Source organism: Rhinopithecus bieti, unplaced genomic scaffold, assembly GCF_001698545.2.
Source record: "Rhinopithecus bieti isolate Rb0 unplaced genomic scaffold, ASM169854v2 scaffold_11161, whole genome shotgun sequence".
Lineage (NCBI taxonomy): Eukaryota > Metazoa > Chordata > Mammalia > Primates > Cercopithecidae > Rhinopithecus > Rhinopithecus bieti.
This window is the reverse complement of record NW_016806937.1, coordinates 1,773,148-1,796,355: the sequence shown is the minus strand read 5'-3', so window position 1 is coordinate 1,796,355 and position 23,208 is coordinate 1,773,148. Positions and strand designations below refer to the sequence as shown.

General features: G+C 50.7%; 1 protein-coding gene across 5 annotated transcripts in view; it reads right to left on the bottom strand.

The window, feature by feature from the left end:
- Window positions 1-261: 261 nt before the first annotated feature.
- ADGRG5 (adhesion G protein-coupled receptor G5) overlaps window positions 262-23,208 on the bottom strand; it is a 35,069-nt gene continuing 12,122 nt past the window's right edge. For 3 of the 5 annotated variants that reach the window (XM_017878863.1, XM_017878862.1, XM_017878861.1), the window contains 11 exons: window positions 15,879-15,980; window positions 15,577-15,652; window positions 14,762-14,918; window positions 14,011-14,157; window positions 12,849-12,965; window positions 11,252-11,404; window positions 10,386-10,507; window positions 9,862-10,130; window positions 7,237-7,354; window positions 2,345-2,622; window positions 262-1,989 (listed from right to left, as the gene is read on the bottom strand). In XM_017878863.1, coding sequence (XP_017734352.1) covers window positions 1,889-1,989; window positions 2,345-2,622; window positions 7,237-7,354; window positions 9,862-10,130; window positions 10,386-10,507; window positions 11,252-11,404; window positions 12,849-12,965; window positions 14,011-14,157; window positions 14,762-14,918; window positions 15,577-15,652; window positions 15,879-15,942 — 1,602 coding nt within the window. In that variant the 5' untranslated portion in view covers window positions 15,943-15,980 and the 3' untranslated portion in view covers window positions 262-1,888. The remainder of the gene's footprint in view (window positions 1,990-2,344; window positions 2,623-7,236; window positions 7,355-9,861; window positions 10,131-10,385; window positions 10,508-11,251; window positions 11,405-12,848; window positions 12,966-14,010; window positions 14,158-14,761; window positions 14,919-15,576; window positions 15,653-15,878; window positions 15,981-23,208) is intronic. The other 2 variants (XM_017878866.1, XM_017878865.1) reach the window with 2 other exon arrangements.

The following is a 23,208-nucleotide window of genomic DNA, read 5'->3' as shown; positions in this document are numbered from 1 at the left end:
CTGGGTGGTCGGGGGACATGTGGCACGGCCTGGAGGCTGCACTGTGTGGGGACTATTCCTAGAACAGCAGAAAGCCAGCAAGGTGGGAGTAGAGGCCCCTCTGGGGAAAGAAACCGAGGCATGGTGAGACGTGCCTAAGAAGGAGTTGTGCCTGCAAGGTTGAGCAGAGCTGGGCCTGGGGCTTAGACAGGCTGGCCTCTGAAACTCAGTCAACACTGTTAATAATAATAACAAAAATACTAATGATAATACCAGCAACCATTTACTGAGCACTTACTCTGTGCCAAGTCTCTTTATTTGAATTATTTTACTTAGTCTTCAAAATAGGTACCACTGGCCTCTATTTTACAAATAGGAAAACTGACGCACAGAGAGGCTGAGTGGCTTGTCCACAGTCTCACAGCTAGCAAGTGGCAGAGCTGGCATTGGAGCCCAAGCAGCCTGGCTCCAGAGCCTGCGCCACTCACTGCCTGGTGAAGGAGTTACTTGCGTCTGGAAATGTACAGAAGAGCAGAAGATATCCCAGGAGAACTTTTCCAGAGGAAATCCTGCTCCCATTTTCTGCCTGTGACCTTCGAGGTCATCAAAACTGCCTGATGGCCTGGGGCAGGGCCCTGAGCACCTACCCCAGCCCTGCTCTGGTGCCAGCTATATCTGGGGTGCAGCCCCCAAAAGTGACAGCGCAACGGCGCATTGGGAAAAGAGACAAATGGCCATGTAAATGTGTCTTGCCTTTCCTTCTAGAGGAAGCGGGTCACTCAGCAGGCACAGTCCTGCAATTACGGCCCCTCCAGCTGGTGCATGGGGTCTGCAAACAGGTGTTTGAGCTATTCCAGATGCAGTCTTGGCGCCAAGGGCCTCTGAGTGTTGGCCAGCGGCGCCCCCTCGTGTTCGTCCGGGGAAACTCACTGGCTTCATGAGCGCAGTCTCCCACAGGGTCTGACAGGTCTGGGGTAAGGGTGATTCTCTGCAACTATGGCCTGAGCTTTGGATTTAAAACCCACACTCTCACGCCTACCAGGGCAAATTCAATCCTGCCCAATCACCAAATAGCCAGGTCACTGGGGTCCAGCTGATTCAGCAGGAGGAGAAAGAAGTGTTTTCCTCTGCCCCCCAAGAAAACTCTGTGGGATGGGCTACTGGTCCAAACGGTCTGTAGAAGTCTTGGGAGTACACAGTAGGAGCCTCTGGGAAGGGCTGAACCTCCCAATCTTTGGGAAGGGTGGGCTTGGACTTGGAGTCATCATAATTTAGGGAGTTAAAGGAAAAGAGGCCTCAGGTATAGGCCAGTAAAGTCTCAGACCCTGGGTAGGTCCCACCTGCCCCAAGCCAAGATGCTGTCTGGCCCTCCCCAGGAGGAAGATGACAGGACCAAGCAGGTGCTTCCATGGCAGCTTGGATGAGATCCTGACCCTAGCAAGCAGGTGGAGGCTGTGGGAATTCCCACCCCACAGTGACACTCTTCACCCTGGTCTTATGCAATCTTTACTAAGCTCCCGGGTTAAACTGAAACAAAGCCACTTGCCCCCGTGTCACAGCTGTGGATACCTAGGGTCGGTGAGAAGTGGCAGGCCCAGGGTCTTGAAACTCAGCCTCCTGATGCCCAGGCTGGTGCTCTGCCCACATCCCTGGCCAGCTGGGCCCAGGTACCAGGACAAAGTTTGCTGCCCCAGGTGAGGTTGGATCTGCCCTGGAGCAAAATGTCAGGGAGAGGTAGAGCAACACCTTCCCTTCAGTGCCTGGAGAGGCTGTGGAAGTGGAAAAGTCCCCTTGAGGGTCACAGTGGCCTCTGGGGTCCAGTAGCAAGCCTGCCACCCTCTAGCGGGAGCCGTGGCCTCAGGCTACTGGCAGCCAGAGAGGCTGAGGGTTCCAGGCCAGGAGGCCCAGACTACGGCGTTGTCTGGGAGGAGCTGAAGGCCTCTACCTGTGCCTTGGCCTCTGCTTCTGAGCGGCATCGCTGGGAACAGAACCACAGGAAAAGGAAGAAACCTGCAAGAGAAAGGCTGGTAGGTGGGAGTGCTACGGGGCAGCGTGGGCTTCCCCAGAGGCCAGGGTCTCCTTGGCTTCAGCAAGCTGGCCTCCCTGGGGCCCATGAGCCAACTCCCAGAATCTCTTACTGTAGGAGGCCAGCAGTGGCAGAGCCTCAGAGCTGGAAGAGCGGCTGTGGCCAGACCATAGGGTACCTTCATGCAGATGTAGCCCCCACCATCTTAGCTAGTGGGGCTGTGGGCTGGATGTCAGTGCCCCACTCGCCCCCTTCACCTGAACCCCTTTGGCAGTGAACATCCCACCAGCCATACACCCCCTGCCAGGTGGCTTCCTCCAGGCCACCCTCCAGCCCTACCGTAGAGTGAGTTTAAGATGGTGAAGAGGAACAGCTGGGGCAGCAGCAAGACGCCAAAAGAAAAGAAGGCCAAGGCCCAGGTGGTTCCCAGCAGCACGGTGAGGCCCAGCACGGTGACAGTGTCACGGCAGGCCCTGGCATTCGGTGCGTCCGCCCGCACCCGCAGCCTGCGCAGGGACAACAGCGCCCAGGCCAGCACCACCAGGTTGAAAAGGGACGTGAGGCCACCGTAGCCCATGACCAGGACACTGTGTACCACAGGGCTCCGCACCCAGCATCTGCAGGGGAAGGTGATGTGTCGGGCTCACGGTGGCTCCTAGGCCCGCGAGGAGGCCAGCGTCACTCCCTGAAGCCCCACTCCGTCTCCTGGCTCAGGCTCTATTGTTTTTTGCCTGACTGAACACACGGTGAAGCCCCTCACCCGGTTTTCCAGCCAGGCCACCACCAGAGGATGCATCTGCCGCCTTGGTCAATGATCTGAAGCTCCCTCATGCCCACCTTTCCAGTCACAGTGGTTTCTCTCACGTCCCCATGTCTTCACCACCCTGAAAATTCTTCCTGTCTCCTTTCCACATCTTACTCCTCTCTGCTTCCATGGCCAGCCCAAGGCCGGCGTGCCCCATCTTCTATTGGACGCTTGGCCCAGAGTCCTCTTTCCTGGAAACTCTCCCTTCCACCCCACTACATGGTTGTCACTGCCTCATCTTCATCTCTGCAGTGGGACACCCCTACCTAGGAGCCTCTCCCCACCTAGACGGGGCCACCATGGCCTGCGCTGGACAGTGGGCAGGCTGCCAACCCGTCGCTTGTGGACAAGGGCCCTCCAGTGTCAACCTGAGAGCACACAGAGCAGCAGGAGAGCTCACTGAGGGCTGAGCACAGAGCCATGGAGAACTGACCAAAGCCAGCCCTGATCCCAGGCCCTCCCAGAGGCCTCCACCCTCTGCCTCCCCAAGACACCTTCAAGACAGATGCCACCTTTTAGTCAGACACAATGTCATGCTGAGGCAGGAGAATAGGGTTCAGAGACAGGGAACGTAAGGACTTTCTAGAACTAAATCAAATGGAGGCCAGGCGCAGTGGCTCATGCCTGTAATCCCAGCACTTTGGGAGGCCAAGGTGGGCTGATCACTTGAGGTCAGGAGTTGGAGACCATCCTAACCAACATGGTGAAACCCCGTCTGTATTAAAAATACAAAAATTAGCCAGGCGTGGTGGTGGGTGCCTATAATTCCAGCTACTAGGGAGGCTGAGACAGGAGAATCATTTGAACCTGACAGGCAGAGGTTGCAGTGAGCCGAGATTGCACCATTGCACTCTAGCCTGGGTGACAGAGCGAGATTCCATCTCAAAATAAATAAAAATAAATCAAATGGAAACACTTCAGCTATGACAGGAAATATCCTCTCCATTTACGTAGGGCATATGTCAAATGACTTTGTAACTTTACTTCATCCTCCTCATTGATAGAGGGCGTACACCAAGTAACCAGTGGAAACCTCTAGAGGGTATTTAAACCTCCACAAATTCTGTAACACGACTCTTGAGGCCCTATGCTCTGGCCCACTCCTGCACATACTTTCATTTTCAATCAATCTCCGCTTTTGTTGCTTAATTCATTCCTCACTCTGTACACTTTGTCCTTTTTTTTTTTTTTTTTTTTTTTGAGAGGGAGTCTCTGTTGCCAGGCTGCAGTGGCGTGATCTTGGCTCACTGCAACCTCTGCCTCCAGGGTTCAAGCAATTCTCCTCTCTCAGCCTCCTGAGTAGCTGGAAATACAGGCACCTGACATCACACCCAGCTAATTTTTATGCATTTTTAGTAAAGATGGGGTTTCACCATGTTGTCCAAGCTGACCTCGAACTCCTGACCTCAGCTGATCCACCTACCTCGGCCTTCCAAAGTGCTGGGATTACAGGCATGAGCCACCATGCCTAGACTTGTCCATTTCTTTGTTCAAGATGCCAAGAACCTGGACAACCCCCACGGGTAACGATGTGCTTTATGTGAATTGTCCCCTGCAATCCCCATGACAACCCATAAGGCAAGCACATAATCATCCTCATTTTGCAGATGAGGAAACTCAGGCTCTGGCTCAGCAACACATTCCAGTTAGAGGCAAAGCTGGAACCTAAAGCCCCTGGCCCAGAGCCTGAGCCCCTAACTGTCACAATCCCCTGCTCAGGTTCGCTTCGTGGCTCCTGCCCCTACAGTCACAAGGGTCCCAGGACATTATTTTGGGATTCCTCCGAGTTGATGAGTGTGGTAGGGGATCACTCACTCTCACCACTAGGGAATATCCCCACAGGGGCAGCTCTACCACAGTCCATTCAGCCAGCGTCCCGTCAGCAGACATCTGAATGATTTTCAAGGGTTGTATTTGTTTTGTTTTGTTTTTTGAGATGGAGTCTCACTCTGTCTCCAGGCTGGAGTGCAGTGGCGCAATCTCAGCTCACTGCAACCTCCACCTCCCAGGTTCAAGCGATTCTCCTGACTCAGCCTCCTGAGTAGCTGGGATTACAGGTGCACACCACCACGCCTGGCTAATTTCTGTATTTTTAGTAGAGATGAGATTTCTCCATGTTGGCCAGGATGTGTTTTGTTTGTTGGTTGGTTGGTTTAAGTTGGAGTCTTGCTGTTGCCCAGGCTGGAGTGCAGTGATGCAATCTCGGCTCACTGCAAGCTCCACCTCCCGGGTTCATGCCATTCTCTTGCCTCAGCCTCCCAAGTAGCTGGGAGTACAAGCGCCCGCCACCATGCCCAGCTAATTTTTTGTATTTTTAATAGAGATGGGGTTTCACTGTGTTAGCCAGGATGGTCTCGATCTCCTGACCTCATGATCTGCCCGCCTCGGCCTCCCAAAGTGCTGGGATTACAGGCGTGAGCCACCACGCCCAGCCTGTTTTTGGTTTTTAACTGATGTTTGGTTTGAGGAATGTGTACATACATACTAAGAGATGTTTTAAATTGAAGAGAAAAAAAGTCACAAACCCCAAGGTAATTGTTTCCTGAGAGGAGAGGGGAGAGTAAGGGAGACCCAGGGAGAAGCTGGCTCGTAGGTGGGTGTTCTCTAACATCTGTGCATTAGTGGGTCCTGTGGATGTGTCACTAAAGCTCCTTTGTCCTCATCACATTGTTATATAAGAAAACAGGCTTGGCACAGTGGCTCACACCTGTAATCCCAGCACTTTGGGAGGCCAAGGCAGACGGATCACCTGAAGTCAGTTGAGACCAGTCTGGCCAACACGCTGAAACCCTATCGCTACTAAAAATACAAAAATTAACTGAGCATGGTGGCAGGCACCTGTAATCCCAGCTACTCGGGAGGCTGAGGCAGGAGAATCGCTTGAACCCAGGAGGCAGAGGTTGAAGTGAGCTGAGATCACGCCATTGCACTCCAGCCTGGGCAACAAGAGCGAAACTCCATCTCAAAAAAAAAAAAAAGAAAAGAAAAGAAAAGAAAAGAAAAGAAAATACATCTTCAAAGAGTATGTAAAATGAGGCCAGAGATTCTCTTTCTTCATCTGTAGGATGGGGATGATTATGCACTTGCCTTATGGGTTGTCATGGAGATTGCAGAGAACAATTCATGTAAATTGAAGTCACACGTCCTCTGATACACCCAAGCCTCACTGTGAGGAATCAGACCCACCTATGTACCACACAGTCCCCCGGCCTTGCTTCAGGGGCTGGGGGCCAGGCTCTGGACCAGCCTGCTAGAGACCACGTCCCAGCTCTGCCCCTGACTGGCTGGGGCTCCTCAGGTAGAGTTCTTAAGCTGCCTGTTTCTCAGAGGCCCTAACTGTAAAATAGGGCTGGCAACAGGGCCCAGCCCTTGCCCTTGTGAAAATGAAACCAGCTGATACCCAAGGCCTGCCACAGAATCAGCCCCCAGCTATCCTGAGCCTTCATCAGCCAAGAAGGAAAAAGAAGTTTCCACAGCCAACTGCAAGTGAGTAACGGGCCGGCAGGGGTTCCTTAGGCTAGTCTATGTCTGGCTGTTAGAAATGCTGCATAATAGGCCGGGCGCAGTGGCTCAAGCCTGTAAGCCCAGCACTTTGGGAGGCCGAGTCGGGCGGATCACGAGGACAGGAGATCGAGACCATCCTGGCTAACACGGTGAAACCCCGTCTCTACTAAAAAATACCAAAAAACTAGCCGGGCGAGGTGGCGGGCGCCTGTAGTCCCAGCTACTCGGGAGGCTGAGGCAGGAGAATGGCATAAACCCGGGAGGCGGAGCTTGCAGTGAGCTGAGATCCGGCCACTGCACTCCAGCCTGGGCGACAGAGCGAGACTCTGTCTCAAAAAAAAAAAAAAAAGAAATGCTGCATAATAATAGCTTAATGTCCTCACCTGCAGGGAGGGGCTATAAAAAAAAAAGCAGTAGTGTGTCCCCCAGCCCCAAAGGCCCACCTCGCTGCCTCTCCTAGCCTCCCCCAAGCCCAGCCCCCACAGCATTCTTGTCCGACTAGGAGGGCTTGAAGGCCTGGCAGTGCCAAGAGCAGGTCGGAAGGAGTCGAAGCCTGGGTAGGTGCAGCAAGGTGGTCTGCAGGGGAACAGAGTCAAGTGCAGGCTGAGCCAGACCCCCAGGGCCTGGGCACTGGAGGACGGGGCAGGACAGAGGAGACGGGAGGCCCGGCTGCCCTGGCGTGTTGGTGAGCAGATGTGGCTTCGTAGACTTTGTCAGCATAGAATACAAGGCTGCCTCTGCAGGAGACCTGGATCCATGGAAGGGATGTGGCGAAGCCCCCTGCAAACTCCCCTGTCAGCCCCAGCTCCCTCTCTGCCCCACAGCCAGTGCTTTACCTACAGAATATTCCATTTGGGGTCCCAGGCCCATGTGGCCCTTCTGCCAGAGCCAGGGAGCCCACTGCAGCCCTGAGGGCACTCACATGGACATGTTCCGGAAGCCCGTGCCATTCTCCCAGCTGTTGAAGACAGGGATCGTGTGGGGTCCGTACACTGAGCTCTTGACAGAGAGGGAAAGCAGCACCAGGAGGGCTGGGACCCCTGAGGGGTGAGACAAAGGCTCAGGAGATGTGGGAGAGGGCTGGCCCTTGGTCCCTGGGGCTGCTGACACAGAATTCCACTGGGCAAGGGACAACTGGGAGGAGACTGTTCTGAGCCCCCAGCTTCAGAGCAATAAGCCTGGTGGTTTGGAGAAAGCTCAGCTCTACAATGGAACAGTGGTGGAGGGAGGAGTGGTCATACTGGGATGGTGGTGGTAGGGAGCAAATGGGAGGGAGGACAGGGCAACTGCTGAGGAAATAGAAATAAGCAAGAAAGGGGCAAGGACGGTGATGAAGGTAGCAGTGATGGTACTGTTGGAGACAGAGAAGGTGGAAGAAGTGATGATGGTGATGGAGGTGGAGGAGGTGGTGACGGTGGTGAAGGAGGTAGAGGAGATGATGTTGATGATGGAAGTGGAGGAGATGGAGGTGATGATGGTGATAGTGGAGGTGGAGGAGGTGATGATGGTGATGATAGAGGTGGAGAAGATGGAGGAGGTGATGGTGATGGCGACGGAGGTGGAGGAGGTGATGATGGTGGTGACAGAGGTGGAGGAGATGAAGCAGGTGATGGTGATGAAGGAGGTGAAGGTGCTGATGATGGTGATGATGGAGATGGAGGAAGTGATGATGGTGATGATAGAGGTGAAGGAGATGGAGGAGGTGATGATGATGGCGATGGAGGTGGAGGAGGTGATGGTGGTGACAGAGGTGGAGGAGATGAAGTAGGTGATGGTGATGAAGGAGGTGGAGGAGGTGATGATAGAGGTGGAGGAGATGGAGGTGATGGTGATGATGGAGCTAGAGGAGGTGATGATGGTGATGATGGAGGTGGAGGAGGTGATGATGGTGATGATGGAGGTGGAGGAGGTGATGATGGTGATGACGGGTGGAGGACATGGAGAAGGTGATGATGAATGGAGGTGGAGGAGGTGATGATGGCGATGGAGGTGGAGGAGGTGATGGTGGTGATAGAGGTAGAGGAGGTGATGATGATGGTGATGGAGGTGAAGGAGGTGGTGATAGAGGTGGAGGAGGTGATGATGGTGATGATGGAGGTGGAGGAGGTGACAATGGTGATGATAGAGGTGGAGGAAATGGAGGAGGTGATGATGGAGGTGGAGGAGATGGAGCAGGTGATGATGGTGATGATGGAGGTGGAGGAGATGGAGGAAGTGATGGTGATGATGGAGGTGGAGGAGGTGATGATGGTGATGATAGAGGTGGAGGAGATGGAGGAGGTGATGATGATGGCAATGGAGGTGGAGGAGGTAATGATGGTGGTGACAGAAGTGGAGGAGATGGAAGAAGTGATGTTGATAACAGGTGGAGGAGGTGATAATGGTAATGATAGAGGTGGAAGAGATGAAGGAGATGGAGGAGATGGAGGAGGTGATGGAGGTAGAGGAGGTGATGATGGAGGTGATGGAGGTGGAGGAGGTGATGATGGTGGTGATGGAGGTGGAGGAAGTGATGATGGTGGTGATAGAGGTGGAGGAGATGGAGAAGGTGATGTTGATAACAGAGGTGGAGGAGGTGATAATGGTAGTGATAGAGGTGGAGGAGATGAAGGAGGTGGAGGAGATGGAGGAGGTGATGGAGGTAGAGGAGGTGATGATGAAGGTGATTGAGGTGGAGGAGGTGATGATGGAGGTGATTGAGGTGGAGGAGGTGATGATGGAGGTGATGGAGGTGAGGAGGTGATGATGGTGGTAATGGGTGGAGGAGACGGAAGAGGTGATGGTGAAGACGGAGGTGGAAGAGGTGATGATGGTGGTGATGGAGGTGAAGGAGATGGAGGAGGTGATGGAGGTGTAGGAGGTGATGATGGAGGTGATGGAGGTGGAGGAGGTGATGATGGATGTGAAGGAGGTAGTGATGGAGGTGGAGGAGGTAATGATGGATGTGATAGAGGTGGAGGAGGTGGTGATGGAGGTGATGGAAGTGGAGGTGGTGGTGATGGAGGTGGAGGAGGTGATGGTGATGATGGAGGTGGAGGTGATGATGGAGGTGTTGGAGGTGGAGGAGGTGGTGATGGAGGTGTAGGAGATGATGGTGGTGGTGGAGGAGGTGGTAGAGGTGGAGGAGGTGATGATGATGGTGATGAAGGTGGAGGAGGTGGTGATGGAGGTGAAGGAGGTGATGGTGATAACAGAAGTGGAGGAGATGATGATGGTAGTGATGGAGGTGGAGGAGGTGATGGTGATAACGGAGGTGGAGGAGGTGATAATAGTGGTGAAGGAGGTGGAGGAGGTGGTGATGTAGGTGGAGGAGGTGATGATGGTGGTGAAGGAGGTGGAGGAGGTGACGATGGTGATGATGGAGGTGGAAGAGGTGATAAAATTAGTAATGTAGAAAGTAGAGGCGGGTGTAGACAGAGATCACAGCTAGTGGTCATGTAATGGCCACTACGATCATGAGGAGGAGGGGAAAGAAAGGACTAAAGGGGGTCAATACCCTGCCCGCCTGGAGGCCTGAGGAGAAGGAGAGGAGAGATGCTGTGCTTACCCCAGCCTAGCACACCAAGCTTGAGCACATATCTGTGGATGTAGATGTTGTAGACGCGCCCGAGGAGGAGGTAGAGGTTGAAGCCCTCGATGGCCATCCAAGTGAGGCAGCTGAGCAGCGCGTAGTGCAGGGCAGCAGCCAGAGCCGTGCACGCTGACCGGGGCACAGGAGACATGGCAAATGCGGGGCTCAGCAGGAAGGCGATGTTCAGGAGCAGCACGGAGGCGTGCAGGTTCATGTGGATGCGTGTTAAGGAGTCACTCTGTTTCCTGCAGGTGAAAGCATGGCCCTCCATGGCCCAGGGACATCACCCAGGCAGCACTACCCACTGGTGCATGCCGACCAGGAAAATGAGGTGAAGAAGGGGCAGGGATCCCACAGCAGTCGCACCAAAAGGCTGGTCTCCCACCTCCTGGCCCCCACCCTCTGGAGAAGCACACCCAGTTCTAGTTGACTAAATGGGACACAAGGAAGGGTGATGTGCCACAGTTAGGGGCAGGCCCAGCACTGTGGCAGCAGAATACCTGGAATGGAAGTGCAACAGGACCGTGATCAGCGAGGCCACGATGGAGATGCTGCAGCCCACGAGGGAGATGTATGTAAGAGGTGCCAGCAACTCTGCAGGGACCAGGGCCGGGGAGAGTTGCTGCAGGAGGGAAGAGGGGCTGGAGGCCAGAAGCATAGTATTGCCCTCCCTCCCAGCCTCGTCAGAGATACCTCCTGAGGCCTCCTCTCCAAGTCCCCTTCCTCATAAGCCTAGCCATGGACCTGGCCTGAACGAGGCCATGGCAGATACAGTGAGTTTTGCCCCCACAACAGTTCCCATCTCCCTCTTCTGCTATGAGTGCCTCCCTTCCCCTACTCCCTATGCACCCGGGGGGTTCCACCACTTTGTCCTCTCTGTGCAGAAAGGTGCACCAGGCCTGGTCAAGCAGGGCCCTCCCTCCTCCTGCCTATAGTGATTGGTTCAGGGATGAGCACATGGCTGGCAGAACTGGGTAAAAGATTTTATTCCACTGGTCTGAAAGCTTGCAGGGCATGAGCCTGGAACTGCTGCCAGCTATATTATTATCTCATATTAGGAGTTCCTATTTGAGGGCTAAGCCAGCACAGAGCAAGCACAGTTGAGGGACAGAGATAGAGTGCTATCTTAGTGATCTTAGTGATCAGCCCCTGGATCAAGCCATGCCTGAAGCCTAACCCAGCCTTTTCAGAAACATGAGTCCATAAATTTTCTTTCTTTTTTTCCTTTTTTTTTTTTTTTTTTTTTTTTCCGCTTAGACCCATTTAAGTTGGATTTTCTGCCCCTTGCACCAGCTTTTGCCTTGCTCCTCTGCCACAGACACAGGGCCCTCTACAGCTCTGGGCCCCACTCAGGATGCATACATACCATGAGAACAGCAAAGTAGGTGAGGTGGTTGCAGCGGCAGAGCACCTGAGAGTGGGAGGGCTGCTCTGTACGACAGCCCTCAGGGCTCCAGCCACCCCAAGGCTGTTTCCTGGCTCCCTCCTTCCAGAAGACACAGCTCAGGGTGTAGCCTTCCTGGGTGGAGATGCTGGAGTCAGTCATAGGGTGCAAAGGAAAGGCTGCAGATCAGTGTCTGGGAGTCCTGGGGGCCAACGGTGACTCAACTGTACATTCGCCAACATTTTACCAGGCACTGGCTGGCCTTTGGCCTCAGACAGTCTGAGATTCCAGTCCCATCTCCACTGTGGGCTCTCAGAGTGACCCGGGCAAGATGCCAAGTTGCTCTGCACCTCAGTTTAGTCATCTACAGAATAGGATCATTCATACCCATATTACAAGAATGGTGGAAAAATAAAGGGCAACACGGAATCTTGAGTGTCCAGCTCTGGCCTTTTAGACAGTAGGCACTCCATAACCAGCTGATCCCTTCCCCTCGTCCCCGTGGGGAACAGCGATGTGCTCAGACCCATGCCTGGTCGGGGCAGACGCATCCACAGACAACCCTAACGCCAAGTCCCGTGGGTGGAGAGGTGGAGGAAATGACACGGGCTGTCACGGAAAACCATGGAGGGTGGCAGAGCTGACCCAAAGGGAGAAGGCGAGGTGGGGGACCTGAGGCCTTAGAGGACGTGTTGGATTTCAACACGAGTAGGGCAAGGGCATTCCAGGTGGAGGGAACCACAGCGGCAAAAGCCCAGAGATAAAAGGAAAGGATGATGGTGAAATTTAGAGTGCAGGGCAGTCCTGGTGAGGCTTAAGGGAAGATGGAGCAGAAAGCAGAGGCTCCGGGCTTTTCAGGAATGGCAGGAACCAGAAAAGGAGGCACTGAGGCTTGTGAGCCACCCCACTCTGCCCCCACCCCCAATGAGCAGCCCTTTCTTTGTTCCAGGATCAGCATCTGCACTTCCCCTAGGAGCTCACTCTTTCACCCCAGTCCCTGGGCCGTGTGACCCAGGCCTGGCCAATCCACACCTTCCATCCCCCTGGACACAGTGACAGGTACAGGGATGTACACATGACCCAGTGAACCTTTAAGATCCTGAGACCATGATCTGCACTGGGGCAGGTTGGGAGTGGGGAGTTGGGGGAAGAGCCTGATGGGAAGAAGGAAAGGAAGTCTGGCTCTTCAGCATCCATCATGCCACAGAATGGACAGCCAAGGCAGGAGACCATTGCTGAGATGGAGAGAGACTGAGCCACGAGGGCATCAGATCTGTCCCTGGATCCAGCTGTGCCTGAAGCTGGTGGACCACCCCTAGACATTTCATTGATGTGTGCCAATCAGTTCCCTCTGTGCTCAAGCTGGCTTCAGGTGGTCTTTTCTCACTTGCAACTGAAAGAATTCTAACAAATGCATGAGTAAAAACTTCTCTCTCTCTTATTTCTTGAGCAGGAATTTTCAAAGTGTGATGGATTTCCAAGATGGTTCCACAGGTTTGGGTCTGGGCAAACCAATGTTCAACAGGAGAGTCACAGAGGGGCAGGGGTGCAGTGGAAATGGGGGTGCTCCCAGCAGTACCAGGCTTTGGTTGTGCCAGAAGCTGATGTTCACCGGATCCCTGAGGTTGTTCACGTGCCCATGACTCAGCTGGGCCCCCAGGACGTAGTTATTGAGCAGAGATGAGTTGTTTTCATCCTGGAAGGGCAGCAGGAGAAGGGTTGAGTGGAGGGGAAATGGGGAGGCCCTGGGTAAGGTCTGAGCCCCGCTTCCCTGGATGAGAACAAGTAGCAAGAGTTTCACGTGTGCAGCATGAAAGCCTTCCCAGCCTCCCAGCCTCCCAGCCTTTGCATGTGCTGTTCCTGCCCTGTGGAAAGCTGTCCTCTTACCAACCTCTGCTTCACCTCCCATTCGTTTAATTCATTCCAGCCCCACACCCTCCACCTCACCCACTATCCTCACACACTTTCAAAGCCAAGGTTGAAAGGCACCTTCCCCAGAAGCTCCCCTGGACTGCCCACTGGGAAGAGCCCTGACCCCACCCTGACTCATCCATCGCTCTGGATCTTTATGGCTATAATCGACCTTGTGCTAACATTAAATCTCTAAGGTTGGGCCGGGCACAGTGGCTCACGCCTATAATCCTAGCATTTTGGGAGGCTGAGACAGGTAGATTACTTGAGGCCAGGAGTTCAGGATCAGCCTCGCCAACATGGTTAAATCCGGTCTCTACTAAAAATACAAAAATTAGCTGGGCATTGTGGTGCACGCCTTTAATCCCAGGGAGGCTGAGGCAGGGGAATCGCTTGAACCCAGGAGGTGGAGGTTGCAGTGAGCCGAGATCATGCCACTGCATGATCTCTGTTGCCTGGGCAACAGAGCGACTCTGACAAAAAAAAAAAAAAAAAAAAAAACAACTCTAAGGTCTTAGTCTAAGCATGAAGACAGAGAGTTCTCTGAGGGCAGGGAACAAGTGTCTTCTTGTCTGTCTCCCGCCTAGCGACAGGCACATAGTAGGTTTCTTAGGTCTCATTTGCAGATGTAATTGTGCCTTCCTACCATTCTGCTAAAGCTGGCAGGGAAACTGAGGCCCAGAGAGGGACAATGGCTGGCTTGGATTGCACAGCTGGCTGGTTGGTCTCACTCAGTGCTGGTCACCCAGAGGCCAGGCAGTGCTGGGCACCTGCAGTGGATCCCAAGAAGGGGCCGGCACCCACCCTCCTTGGCCCACCATCACACTGACCTTGAAAAAGTGGGCATTGGAGAAGTAGATACAGATGAGCCGCAGCTCCCTGGGCCGGGTCTTGCAGGCGTCCCAGGTCAGCTCGGCAGGGAACTGCATGGCATGCTGACCCCAGGCATACTGACCCCGGGCATGCTGACCCCGGGCCTGCAGAGGGTCACAGACAAGCTGAGTCTGGCAACCAGGACCTGTAGACCTGACCCCAACACCTTCACTGCCTCCCACTCCCTATGAAACTTTCCTTGGGGTTTCTACCCACAGAACCTTCTCCCCCCAGGCTGCATCTCCTCCCAAACTTCCCGAGATCCCAGGCCTTCCCTCCATGCTGTTCCTGAGTTTGGGGTGTTTACCTGACCCACTGGGCCCCTGAAGATGGAGCTACCTCAGCACTCAGCCCCAGCCCAGCCCCCACCAGGGATCCAGCCAATCATCCCAGGGTCCTAAAAGGAGCCAGGGTTCCTGGCCTCTCTCACAGCTGCCTCCCCCAAGGGGCAGCCTCCAGCCAAAGCAGGAAGAAGACTCCGCCCTGGAGGGGCCATAAAGCACCACCCTTTCCACAATTCACACAGCGAGTATCAGCCCCATTTTACAGAGGAGGTAACTCACTGCTAGTTAGGGCAGAGCCTGGACTAGGGGGTGTGGGGAGGAGGACAGTGGAGCCTAAAGAAAGTCCAGACCTTAAACCCCTGGAGGACTTCTAGGGCAGGGGCAGCTGGCCACGCCCCCACCACCACCACCTGCAGCCTCTGACCTGGGGCACCCGTTTCAGAGTGGCACTGCTCAGTGAGAGGCCAGAGAAGTCGCAGCTCAGCTTGAAGGCCAGAGACTGTATGGTGGGTGTCTGCAAGGTCAGGTTGTAGCCCGGGAAGCTGGTGTTCAGTAGCATCTGCTCCAGCTGGTGAAGTTGACTGCATCCCAGAGAGACGGCCAGGGAGGCCAGAGCCCAGAGTGGGGTAAGGGTGAGAGGGGGCTCTAGATAGCCTGGGAGGGCAGGGCCTCCCCACCCACACCCCTGTCACTCCCACCTCCAGACCACTGCATACACAGTGTCCTTGGCACACTGTTACCTCCCTACCCCATCTATCCCCTCCTCTCGATTAACTCCTGTTCAGGTCCCAGTTTGTTGTCACCTTCTCCAGGAAGCCTTCCCTGACTGCTCCCTCACAAATTCCCAGTAGCCGCTCTTATCCCTGACCAGTCTTCAGCATTATCTGCTCACCCAGAGCTGCTCAGTCTTTGGGTCACAGACCCTGGAGAACCCAGCCAGAATTTTAGAGTTCCTTCCCAGGAAAATGCATGGAGACCCACAGTTCTGCACTTAGTTTCATGACATCCATGATTAAGGGCCCCCAGTCCTCAATGATAAACTTCATGAGGGCAGTGACACGCCCACCCTGCATCCGCAGAGCCTAGGGTCAGGCATGCAGTAGGCACTCAAAAAAAGTGCTGAAAAAATGCACAGTTAAGAGTCTATACTAGACCAACTCTGACCCACTGATTCAAGGTGCAGGCTTGGGGTAGGAGACACAGCTGATTCTAAACAGGAGAGGAACACGTCCAACTCACCGAAAGGAAAAAGACGGGCTCCGGGCTCTGGACACCTGCATATTCTCCATGTAGCTCAGGAGTTCTTTCCATTTCTCTGTGGGGACACACCTCCCCTTCAGCTTGTGTTTCAGCGACCCTCTGGCCCCACAACCTCTGGGCTTTCCATCCCAGCCTGAGAGTCTAGTTCACAAGCAGCTCCTGCTGCCCCCAGGAAGCCTAAGTGGCCCCTTTCAATCTCCCAGGGTTTGATGCCTGCCCCTTTTGCATCACAGTCCCAGGACTGGGCTAGGGCTGCCCCCAGTTCAGCAGAGCTCCCTTACCTGCTGTTGCATTCTGCAAAGTCAGAAGGCACAGGCACAGGAAAAGGGTACCACAGTGATCCATGCCCTGTGCCTAGTCTCCTCCAAGAACTGGCTCTGGCCCTGGAGAAGGTGCATGCCATCATCATGATGATAAAAGAACAGCCTCTAACTTCTAGGTGTCTGGCATGTCCCAATAGTACAACATGCAGCATCTTATTTGACCCTCACCACTCTTGCCTTTCACAGGTGAGGAAGCTGAGTATGAAGGGCAAAGGGTCTTGCTTTACTTAAACCTGCCTAAAGCCAGGTCTCTAAGACTCCAGAATCCTTGACCACCAAGTAATGGCTGCCATTAGCAGCTCTGCCTGATACACTCCCCCTCCCAAAAAGCAGTCTATCTGGGGGCTTCCCCAGGACCCCAGCTTCTACCCAGACAGAAGGTGTGTGGGAGAAAGCAACATGTAAACTCCATCCAGCCCTGCTATTAACTCATCATGTGGCTTTGGGTAGGATCTGTCTCTCTCTCTCTGCCCTCATTTTCCTCCATTTTAAAATGAATTAATAAACTTCTGCTTCAATAGAGCAAATTTATGTGTGCCCCTGAAAGCCCCATTAACATGAGAGGGAATGAATAAAACAGGCATAAAGCCACAGAACAATGGGAAAGAAAATAGGCATGAAAAACAGTACAATGGGGAAGAAAAGAGGCACAAAGCCTCTCAAGAAGCTGCTGGAGGATGTACTCCAACAAAACGAGAGTGTAAATCATGAAAGAAGACACAGGGTACAGGAAACCCTGTACCCTACCATGGGAGAGGTAAAGCTACTCCCTAGAAAACAGGCACAAAGAGAGAGCAATGGGAAAGAAAACAACTGCAGACATGGGAGATGTCAGCTAAACTTTGGAGGCTACAAGTAGGTGGCACCTGGTAAGACGTTTAGCAGACTGAAAAAAGTTGAACCCAGTGCCTGCAGTGGGGAGAGGTGTGGTGTGGGCGGGAGACAAGAAGCCTCACAACCTTGGAAGCACTTGAGAACTGGAGGCATCAGGAACCTCTGAAGTGGGGATGAAGGAAGAGGCTAAAAACAGGGATTGTTGGTCAGACACGGTGGCTCACGCCTGTAATCCCAGCACTTTGGGAGGCTGAGGCGGGTGGATCACGAAATCAGGAGATCGAGACCATCCTGGCTAACATGGTGAAACCCCGTCCCTACTAAAAACACAAAAAATTAGCCAGGCGAGGTGGCGGGTGCCTATAGTCCCAGCTACTCAGGAGGCTGAGGCAGGAGAATGGCGTGACCCAGGAGGCGGAGCTTTCAGTGGGCGGAGATGGTGCCACTGCACTCCAGCCTGGGCAACAAAGTGAGACTGTGTCTCAGAAAAAAAAAAAAAAAAAAAAAAAAAAACAGGGATTGTTGTCCAGGCATGGCAGCTCACGCCTGTGATCTAGAACACTTTGGGAGGCCAAGGCAGGAGGATCGCTTGAGACCAGGAGTTCCAGACCAGCCAGGGCAACATGGCAAAACCCTGACTCTACAAAAAAATATAAAAAATAGCTGGGTATGGTGGCCTGTGCTTGTGTCCCCAGCTACTCAGGTGGGTGAGGTGGAAGAATCACCTGAGCCCAGGAGATGGAGGCTGCAGTGAGTCAAAATCATACCACTGCACTCCAGCCTGGGCAACAGAATAAGACCTTGTCTCAAAAAAATAAAAAATAAAAATAAAAACAAGATTCGCTGGTTGTGAGTCTTTAATGCCCAACTCAGTCCCCAGATCTCCCCTGCCACCTCGAGTATTCAGGAGTTTCCTCACCATCCTACCATCCCAATCCTGCTCCACACAAAGTTTACTCTCTGGAGAGAGGATGCACCATAATCAGAGCAGAAGGGGGGAATTAAACAATATCCCCTCCCCATGTCCTCCCCTACTCAGATTCCAGAAGACTGCAGAAGACTGCAGCAGCCAGGGTTATGCCCCGAGGCAGGAGAAAAGTCTCTGAAGAGCTAACCATTCCCAGAATAGTATCCTATAGCTACTTCCATTTTTGTGTTCCTCAATGTCATGGCCAAGACCTAACTTACAGTGAAATTTCACCAGTCACCAAGCTCTGCCAAGCAATTAGGTTTTTAGTGCTCCTCTCTTGAACGGTCAACCAAGGATTACTGAAAATTTCAAAACACACACCCTTTCTTGAGAAGCTGCTGGAAGATGTGCTCCAACAAAATGAGAGAGTAAATCATGAAAGAAGACACAGGGTACAGGAAATCCTGTGTCCTACCATGGGAGAGGTAAAGCTACTCCCCAGAAAATGTGTGAAGGGAAGGCCTGGGTTGATGCTGAACAGCAGGACTAGGGCATTTCCCACCCGGAGGGAGCAGGAGAAAAGAATGCCCTGGGAGGGAGTTCTTCAAGAAAAAAATAAGGAAGAGGAAAAGGAGAGTAGATAGACGACCAAATAGGTTTGAACATCTAGAAAAACTGTTTTGAGATGTCTTACAGAAAGTTTGTAAATGCAAAAATAAAAAGAAGCAATTAATTTCAAGAAAACCAAGTTGTACAAGAAAATGAAACGCTGCTACATGACTTGACATGGAATGTAATGCATATAGTCATAATAGAAACGTTAAACAGGAGTCTTTTTAATTGTGTAAAAACCATATTAAGATGATTTTGATTTCCACCTAGAAAGTAGACAGCCAGATGGGAGCATTGTTCCCATCATAACAATGGGAAAGCTAAATAATGTACAAAATCTTTTTTTTATTTTTATTTTTAGCCTACTGGAGAGCTGAGGTCATAGGCCACCAAGCAAACTGGTTTCTGGAGGTAACCAGAACACATTATCTTTCATGGATGAAACACATGATCTGTTTCATGTTTGACAGAGCATGGAGGAATAGGTAGTTGCCGCAAAAGTAGATAAGGAGAAAATGACTAATACCTTAAAGAAATCTTAATGGCTGAGCATTAGCTAGAGTGGCAGTTTACTGGGAGCCCCAAACACAAGGGTAACCTGTACCCCCAGACAGTTTCTTCCTACAGTCCTCCACTGGACACTCATGAGAATGATGTGGAGTAGGACAGGGCCCGAGGGAGGCCCCCTGGTAACACAGCCATGCAAGATGTGCCAAGGGTTGAGGGTGGAGCAGGAGTACCTGGAGAAGCCCATCTGTGCTCTGGGCTCTGCATGAGTGCAAGGTGGTAACTGGCTGCTGCCAAGAGATAAACACCTATACCTTGGCTTTGCTTTGATTTAAGATGCCCATCCCACAGGTCCCTGACCTGCTATAAAGCAAATGTTGACTGCCTCTGCTGTAGTAGAAGACCCTCCCACCACAATGCTACAGTCACACTAAGCAAAAGCCATCAGGGCCGGGTGCCTTGGCTCATGCCAGTAATCCCAATATTTTGGGTGGCCGAGGTAGGCGAATTGCTTGAGCCTAGGGGTTCGAGACTAGCCTGGGCAACATGGCAAAACTCTGTCTCTGAAAAAAAAAAAAAAAAAAAAAGCCAGATGTGATGGTGCATGCCTGTAGTTCCAGCTACTCAGGAGGCTGGTGTGAGGATCACCTGAGCCTGGGAAATTGGAGGCTGCAGTGAGCCGTGATAGCACCGCTGTACTCCATCCTGGGCAACAGAGTGAGAAAAGAAAACAAAAAACAAAAGCCACTGGACACTGGCAAGGAAGGGGCAACCCATTAGTGTCCAGGATTTTGCACTGATATAAAACAGAGGGCTGCTGCTACTACTGGGCAAAGAGCAGGAATCTCACTCCCACTCAAGATCCCCCAACCAGTAAGGCAGAGTTTAGTTCCCACGGGGGTGAAGGGGAGGAAGTCAGCCTGCATTCTAGTACCTGCACTGAATAAGAGGCTGAGGTTGTCAAAAACTGGAGGAGAAACAGGAACACTAAGAAAGCCCCACTCCTGGGGCTCAGGCTCAAGACTGTCTAAGGCTGAAGCTAGAGCAGGATAATCAAGAATTCACTGCCTCCACAACAAGCTTTGCACCAAGCAACAAGTAACAGCAGTCTACCGCTGGAGAAGGGACTAGAACACAAAGAGAGATTTCCTCTGTGTTGCATGCATGCAGCGCAGAGCGGGGACACTGGGGAAATTCCTGTGGGACTCAAGTCCTCATTGAACACAATGTAGGGACAGTCTACCACTGGAGAAATTTGGAGCCTGTAGTATACCAAAGGTAACTATAGCAACAACAAAACCTAAATCCAGCTGGGCACCATGGCTCATGCCTGTAATCCCAGCACTTTGGGAGGCCAAGGCAGGAGGATCATTTCAGCCCAAGAGTTCAAGATCAGCCTGGGCAACATAGTGAGACTCCATCTCTAAATAAACAGATAAATAAATAAAACTTAAACCTAAATCAACTACAGATTAGATTGACTTGAGGCCTATACCAAAGCCATGACATAAGAAATATTTCAATTTCTTTCTAGGCATAAATATCATTTACTTTACTACTGTTCCATTACACACAATGCCTGATAGTTAGTCAAAGATTTTAAGAGACACAGAACCAGATCTTAGAGATGGCCAAAATGTTGGAACTATCAGATAGAGACAAGATAGCTCTGATAAATATGTTAAAGGGTGCAGTGGAAAAGGTAGACTTCTAAGAACAGATGGGAAATTTCAGCAGAACAATGGAAACTATTAAGACTAGTCAAGCAGAAATGTTAGAAACAAACTCAATATCAGTGATGAAGAATTCTTTCAATGAGTTTATTAGCAAAGTGGACACAGCAAAGTAAAGAATCCTTGAACTTGATGATAGTGTAATATAAATTATCCAAATTGAAATATAAAGAGTAAGAAGAGTGAAAATAAAAATTAACAGATTACCCAAGAACTGTGCAAATGGTCTGTATATATGTAATTGGAATCCTAGCTAAAGGAGAGAGAACAGAGAAGAATAAATAGAAACAGAAATAGAAAATTAAAATTTTTTAAATGGCCAATTTTTTCCCCAAAACTAATAAAAGACAACAAACCACAGATCCAAGAAGCTCTGCAAAACCCCATGGAATAAATGCAAAGAAAAACACATCTAGATACATCCTAGTCAAACTGCTGCAGAACCAAAGATAAAATCTTGAAGTCAGCCAGAAAAAAAGAGCCATTGTACACAGAAAATGAAAGATACAAACTACAAGAGACTTCCTATCAGAAACTATTAAAACCAGAAGATAATGCAGCCATACATATGTTTCAATAAAAATCTGTCATTCTAAAACTCTATGCCCAATGAAAATATCTTTCAAAAACGAAGACAAGGTTGGGTGCAGTGGCTCACACCTGTAATCCCAGCACTTTGAGAGGCTGAAGTGGGTGGATTGCTTGAGTCCAGGAGTTCAAAACCAGCCTGGCCAACAGGGTGAAAATCTATCTCTACAAAATATACAAAACTTAGTCAGTCATGGTGGCATGCACCTGTAGTCCCAGCTATTCAAGAGGCTAAGGCTGGAGGATCACTTGAGTCCAGGAGGTCAAGATTGCAGTGAGCCATGATCATGCCACTGCACTCCAGCCTGGGTGACAGAGAAAGATCCTGTATAAAAAAAAAAAAAAAAAAGAAGAAGACAAAATAAGAACTTCTTCAGATGAGCAAGGAGTTGGAGAATTCATTGCCAGCAGATTGGCACTAAAATAAATATTGAAGAAAATTCTTAGGGCAGAAGAAAAATTATGCCAGTTGGAAATTTGGACTTAAACAAAGAAATGAAGAGTATTGTAATTGGCAAAAATGTGTCAAATATAAAATAAATTTCCTCAGTTTTAATGTCTGTTTAACGTAAAAACAGTAACAATGCATTGTGGGGATTATAGTGTATGTAGAAGTAGAAGTATACTACAAAAATAGCACAACAGGCAGGAGAGCAGAAATGGAAGTATTTGGTTGTGAGGTTCTTAAACTATATTTTAAGAATTGTAATGTTATTCGAAGGTAAATTGTGGAAAGTTAAATATGTGTATTTAAATCCTACAGTGCCATTACAAAAAAGGAAAAATTATAAGACACAGCTAGTAAGGCAATAGTAGAGATAAAATAATATTATGAAAACTGCTCAATCCAAAATAAGACAGGACAAGAAGAAAAAGAAACAAAGAACAGATGGAATAAAGAGAAAACAAACAGCAAGATGGTAGATATAAACCCAATCATATAAATAATTACATTAAGTATAGTCTAAATGCTCCAATTAAAAGGCAGAAATTGTCAGACTGGATTATAAAAGCAAAACCTAACTACATACTGTTTTCAAGAAACATGTATCAAATATAAAGACACCAATAAATTATATGTAAAATGATGGAAAAAGATATACCAATCATAACTGTATTAGTCCAGCCTCACGCTGCTATAAAGAGCCATCAGAGACTGGGTAATTTATAAAGAAAAGAGGTTTAATTGACTCACAGTTCCACAGGCATGGCTGGGGAGACCTTAGGAAGCTTAACAATCATGGCAGGAGGTGAAGGGGAAGAAAGCACGTCTTCACATGGCAGCAGGGGAGACAGAGAGAGAAGGGGGAAGTGCCACACACTTTTAAACCATCAGATATTGTGAGAACTCACTCACTATCAGGAGAACAGCAAGGGCGAAATCTGTCCCCATGATCCAATCACCTCCCACCAGGTCCCTCCCCAACACTGAAAAATTACAGTTCAACATGAGATTTGCATGGGGACCCAGAGCCAAACCATATCAATAAGTAAGATGGAAGAGATATATTAATATCTGAAAAAGTAAACTTCAGGATAAGGAATTTTACCAGGGATAAAGATTATACAATGCTAAAGACTAATTCATCAAGAAAATGTAACAATCTTTAATGTGTGTGCACCTAATAACAGAGCTTTGAAAAATAAAGCAAAAATTGATAACGCTAAAGGGAGAAATTGACAAAGCAATACTTATAGTTGCAAAATACAATATTTGTCTCTGAGTAATTGACAAAAGTAGACAAAAACTGATATAGAAGACGTATCGGGCCGGGCGCGGTGGCTCAAGCCTGTAATCCCAGCACTTTGGGAGGCCGAGACGGGCGGATCACGAGGTCAGGAGATCGAGACCATCCTGGCTAACACGGTGAAACCCCGTCTCTACTAACAATACAAAAAACTAGCCGGGTGAGATGGTGGGCGCCTGTAGTCCCAGCTACTCGGGAGGCTGAGGCAGGAGAATGGCGGGAACCCGGGAGGCGGAGCTTGCAGTGAGCTGAGATCCGGCCACTGCACTCCAGCCTGGGCGACAGAGCGAGACTCTGTCTCAAAAAATAAATAAATAAATAAATAAATAAATAAATAAATAAATAAATAAAATGAA